Source organism: Lathyrus oleraceus, chromosome 6 (genome assembly GCF_024323335.1).
Source record: "Lathyrus oleraceus cultivar Zhongwan6 chromosome 6, CAAS_Psat_ZW6_1.0, whole genome shotgun sequence".
In the NCBI taxonomy this organism is placed as follows: Eukaryota; Viridiplantae; Streptophyta; class Magnoliopsida; order Fabales; family Fabaceae; genus Lathyrus; species Lathyrus oleraceus.
Window position 1 is genome coordinate 234,960,952 of NC_066584.1, and position 5,315 is coordinate 234,966,266.

General features: G+C 40.3%; 1 protein-coding gene across 1 annotated transcript; it reads right to left on the bottom strand.

Annotated features, from left to right (window-relative positions):
• Positions 1-424: 424 nt before the first annotated feature.
• Positions 425-1,621, bottom strand: LOC127094936 (uncharacterized). Its single transcript, XM_051033692.1, has 2 exons — positions 1,027-1,621; positions 425-876 (listed from the first exon to the last, which is right to left on the bottom strand). The coding sequence occupies exons 1-2, from the start codon at positions 1,619-1,621 to the stop codon at positions 425-427; spliced, it is 1,047 nt and encodes a 348-aa protein (XP_050889649.1).
• Positions 1,622-5,315: the final 3,694 nt, after the last annotated feature.

Below are 5,315 nucleotides of genomic sequence, written 5' to 3' on the forward strand. Positions count from 1 at the left end.
TCTTTGGATTCTTCGGTGGAATTGCTCTGCTTGTTCAGGCTGGTGGGAAGCTTCATCTTCGAGGTTCACTCGACTCTGCATGCGCTGGCATGGGATTTTTTGCAACGTTTGGCCTCACTGGCGTGAATGTAACTGCCTTACTATCAATCAGGTCCTGGACCTTGTGCTTGAAAGCCTTATAGTTCTCTATTGTGTGCCCTGGGGCACCCATATGATACTCACAATGAGCATTGGCGTTGTAGCCTGGAGGATATGGTGGAGTTACAGGTGTTAGCTCCTTTAAAACAATTGCTCCATCCTTTAGCAGGAAGGGAAGGATCTTGTTGTATGGAACTGGAAAAGGATCAAAATGTCTTTCTGGTCTCCTTGCCCTCTGCTGATTGGGTTGATGTTGTTGTGGAGCACGTTGCTGTTGATTATGATATTATTGTTGGTAAGCCGACTGTTGATACGGCTGTTGATATTGTGTTGGGATGACAGCGACAGTCTGGTGATAAGGCGTATGAGCATATGGAGGTGCCCTATATCCTCCTCCTCTCATTATGGCGCTGGTCTGACCTTCTGGCTCCTTTGGGAGGTTGGGATAGGTTTTCTTCATCCCACTTGAAGAATTGGCAGCGCAAGGTAGCTTTCCCTTCTTGATCTGGCTCTCGATTCGTTCTCCCACAGAGACGACCTCAGCAAAAGTTGGGAAACTGGATCCTACCATCTTTTCCATGTACTGGGTGAACAGGGTTCCCATAAACATATCCATTAGTTCTTTGTCAAGGATAGGAGGTTGGACGCGAGCTGCGAGCTCTCTCCACCGCTGGGCGTATTCCTTTAATGACTCATTATTGCGTTGGGTCATGTCTTGCAGCTGGGTGCGATTGGGTGCTAGATCAGTATTGTACTGATAATGCCTAAGGAAAGCTTCAGCAAGGTCTCTCCATGATTGGACCTGCCCCCTCTCTAGTTGCATGTACCACTCCAAGGATGCCCCACTGAGGCTATCTTGGAAGTAATGAATCAGGAGTTGACCATTACTGATGTGGGCAGCCATTTTACGACAGTAGGCTCGGAGGTGTGTTCTTGGGCAACTAATCCCTTTGTACTTGTCGAAGTCCGGGGCTTTGAATTTCTGCGGAATCACGAGGCCTGGCACCAGGCACATGTCAACAACGTCCAAACCGGGAGTAGTGTGAACCTCAAAGGACTTAAACTTTTCCTCCAAAGCATGGAGTCTATCAACAGCTGGGTCTGGGAGATCTCCAACAGCAGATTTGGCTGGTTGTGGCACGAAGAAGGCGTCATACGGATCCTTATCACCCATCATGGATCCATGTCGAGCAGATGTAGCAGAATGCTTCTGAGGGTTTACATTGACCATTGAGATTGGAATAGGGATCAGTCCTCCTCTAGGCTGATTAGGGTTACCATCAAGTTCAGTTACTCCAGGGATGCTAAGTGATGGTGATCCAAACTGGGCAGCAACTTTCCTGGCTTCGGCGTTAGTCTCAGCATCCTTTTCCTTCTGGGCCAAGAGTAACATAGTCTCAAGCAAGCGATCCATCTTTTCCTGCATGGAGTCAATGTCTGTTCTCATCGAGACTTGGTTGGCTTCAAGCTGTTCGAGTGTCATCTTGTAGTTGCGGCGTGTCTCGTACCGGTGTCGAGTAGTCAGGGTTACTGGACAAAGGGTAGAATATGGTGTAAGTCTTTGTTTTGGGAAGATGATATGCAATGCATGTTGATGATATGCAAATGCATGAAATTTTGTCATTTCTTCACAAAGGAAATACAGGTACTCAAATTCGTTCATACATCAGGTACGTCGGGATAACAGGAAGAAGCATGAGTTTCTATGATTGCAAGAAATTCCCCAAAGGTAGGTTCTAAAGTTATGTTTTCAAGGAAGGAACTTAGACTCACGGATCAAGTTCAAAACTTCCTCGCAATGGTGGGCTAGCCACATCGTGATGGGAGTTCTGAAATGATCTAATCTAAGTGGGATTCTCGTATTGTTCGAACTGGGTGTAGACCCTTCGGTTCAATACTACACAATCACCAATCATGAAAACAAAACCTGGGTTTAAGGCGAGGTCCCTAGAGTCACGGATCGTATTTAGAACCTCCCCCACAATGATGGGCTAGCCATATTGTGATGGAAACTCCGAACAGATCTACTATAGGTGGAGTCTTCGTATTGTCCCAATGAGGTGTACACCCCTCGGTTCAATACTACACAACTCCGGGTTCTAAGTTTTTTCTCGAAGCTCGGGTATGAAGCTTGTCTCACAGCAGACATCAAGTCCCATATTATAGTATCAAAATACAATACATACGAGCAACATAATATAATACAGAGAAACAAGCACGGAAGATAAGAACATCTTCTAAAGTCATAGCAAAATCAGACTAAGCTAGGCTAGACTCTCTCTTGCTTGAAGCAGGGTCCCCAGCAGAGTCGCCAGTCTGTCGCACCTCAAAAAAAGAGATAATGCGATCCCTCACGATGGAACGCGGAAAAAATGTTGTTCGAACAGAGTCGCCACCGAACTTTATTCATTCCAATGAAGGAATAGGAAAATATCGAGAAAACCTTTGAAAAACAGAATAATGGTCCGTTGTACTCAACGGGAACCTTTTAGTCTGATTTTGCTATTTGACTGTTAATTGACTGTTATTTGCTTGCTTCGAGTGATTAGAATTGATGATAGATGTGGATGAAGACCTCAGGAGGGGGAAATGGGAGGTTTTTTATTAGTGTGCTCACGAAGATACAACAATCTCCTGCCTACGTATCCTTATGGTGCAATAAGGAAATCAGAGCATTCGTAGTTCGGGCTACTACGAATATTTGGTGGGTTTTGTTTTGATGAACGACTGTGTAGGTCGGCGTTCTAACGGCTAAACGCTGGCTTGTCTACTCTCGGTGGAGGCTCTAGCACTGGTTTGTTGTGCGCATTAGAAAGGATTGACAGTGTTCTTTTGAAATGGTTTTGGTCACGCGGGGATGACAAGTTGATTTGATGTGTTTGGGTGTTTTGGTTTGGTTTCGATCGCGCGGGGCGAGAAGTTAGGTTTAATGTTGGAGATGTATTTGGAGAACGACGAAAGATTGAGCAATGTGGTATACACCAATCGTCCAATTCTTTCGAGGAATAATAAGGCGACCGCCTTCTATTCCCTTTTCGTTTGAATTATTTTGAAAGTTTGTTTGTGGATGTTGAATATGCACGGTAGTGAGGCGTACGCCTCCTACTTGCTTATTCAAGGAATAATAAGGCGTACGCCACTTATTCCTTTATCCAAGTTTATTTAGCATATTTTAGTCAGAAGTCGATAATTTGAGCAATGTGGTGTGCGCCAATTATTCAAATAATCAAGAGATGGCGAGGCGAACGCCTCCCATCTTTAATCATCTGAGGTTTAAATTAAGAAAGACATGTTTAGATGTTTGTATTTGATTTGCAAAGATAGTTTGAATTTATTCGATTGTGTTTTAAATTTGATGACGAAAATTCGAGCAATGTGGCGTACGCCAATTATTCGAATAATCGAGAGAGAATGAAGCGGATGCTCACTATTCTCCTTTTCATTCAAAGATTAATAGAGCTTTTAGATTTATAATTAATTGGGGGAGTGATTTTAATTTTATGGAGTTTTAGGGTTTTAAATGAATGACAAAAATCCGAGCAATATGGCGTACGCCAATTATTCGAATAGTCGAGAGATAGTGAAGCGGAAGCTTACTATTCTCCTTTTCATCCCAATGTTTATGTTTAAAAGAGAAAATTCTTTTGAAATTGAATGGTTTGGAAAAATGTTTGAATTCGTGTTTATGAACAAAATGAATTTTATTTAGTGTACTATTTCGTCTACTCGATTAATCAATAACCAAGTAGGTTTCATTGTAAGGAAGCCCAAGAGTAAGCTATGTGAGGTTGATGGCGATGCTAAGAGCAATCGACTTACAAGGGTGTTTTTAAAAAATGGACTCGATGTTAAATCGAGAATTGTATGATTTTGTGCTTTTTGAAATTGGTTTGTGTTGTTGATGAATTGATATTGAATAAAATTGAAAATGATTTATGAAGTGATGATGACATGAAATAGTTTTTTTTGTTTGAAATAATATGAAGTTTGTGAGAGTGGAAGAAGTTAATCAATTTCTTTTTTAACAAAATTAATTTATTAAAATTTGATTAAATTGATTAATTAAATTAATTAAAATTAATTATCAAAATTATTTAATTAAATCAAATAATTAAGCTAGTTAAAATTAATTAATAGAAATTAAACTAATTAAAGATTTTAATCAATTAATTAAGTCAAAAGAGAAAGAAAATGGGTATTAACATTGATTTAATCGGTATGTGTAGATGAAGATGTTCTCGGAACCGGTTTGAGCATAAGGACAATATGATTGATGTCCTATGCGAGGTTGTAACGCGGTGAAAATGTACAAATTAGTATATTAGAACTTGGGCGAGATAACGGCATCGAATTACCGAATCCATAGATTTTGAGTCCAACCACGTAAGTCCAACAACAACGTCGACATACCTAACTATAATGAACAAACTCACTTCTTTGGAATATCATAAAAAAAAGAAACAATTGATATCCTGAGTCGAGCAATTCACTCAATACACAAAAACACATGCCAATGGACTTAAATCCCAACCTATAATTCTAGACATAATCTCAACACGAAGCAAACATGGTAGCATAAATAAATCCAAAGGTGCATGAATGATTAGGAGACCATTCAAAACATCCTTTTATATCAATAACCCCCCATCCAATATACAACAACCCCATCATTTAGTAAAAAGAAAACTTTCACCTAGTGGTAAAAATAATAAACGAACAGCCATTCAATCTTTTGTAAATGAAATTCCTAGACAATGCCTTGCTTTCTTCACAAATTTCACTAAACTCTTCATCCATAAAAATGCAGTCAAATTTAAACAGCAGTGACATTAATCAGCAATTTATAACAGTCCAGGATATTCAAAACCTACTAAGTGTAAACTTAAACAATTAACATCAGGACCATTTCGGAAACGATTTAAACCCAAAGCCATGATAAACAAAACCGAAAACAAAAACAGCCAAATGAAATATATTACAATCTCAGGTAATACCGAAAAAAAAGTTGCGTAAAAGAAGAATTACATGTTTGATTTGGCTATGAAAGTCGTGTACGCGGCTGCTTATTGTGGGATGCTGAAACGTGGTGTCACACGTTGTTCACGGATGCGTCAAAAGTGTCACGCGATGGAGTGACTCGTGAGATGTTGAGAGGTGGTTGAGAGACAACGGCGATG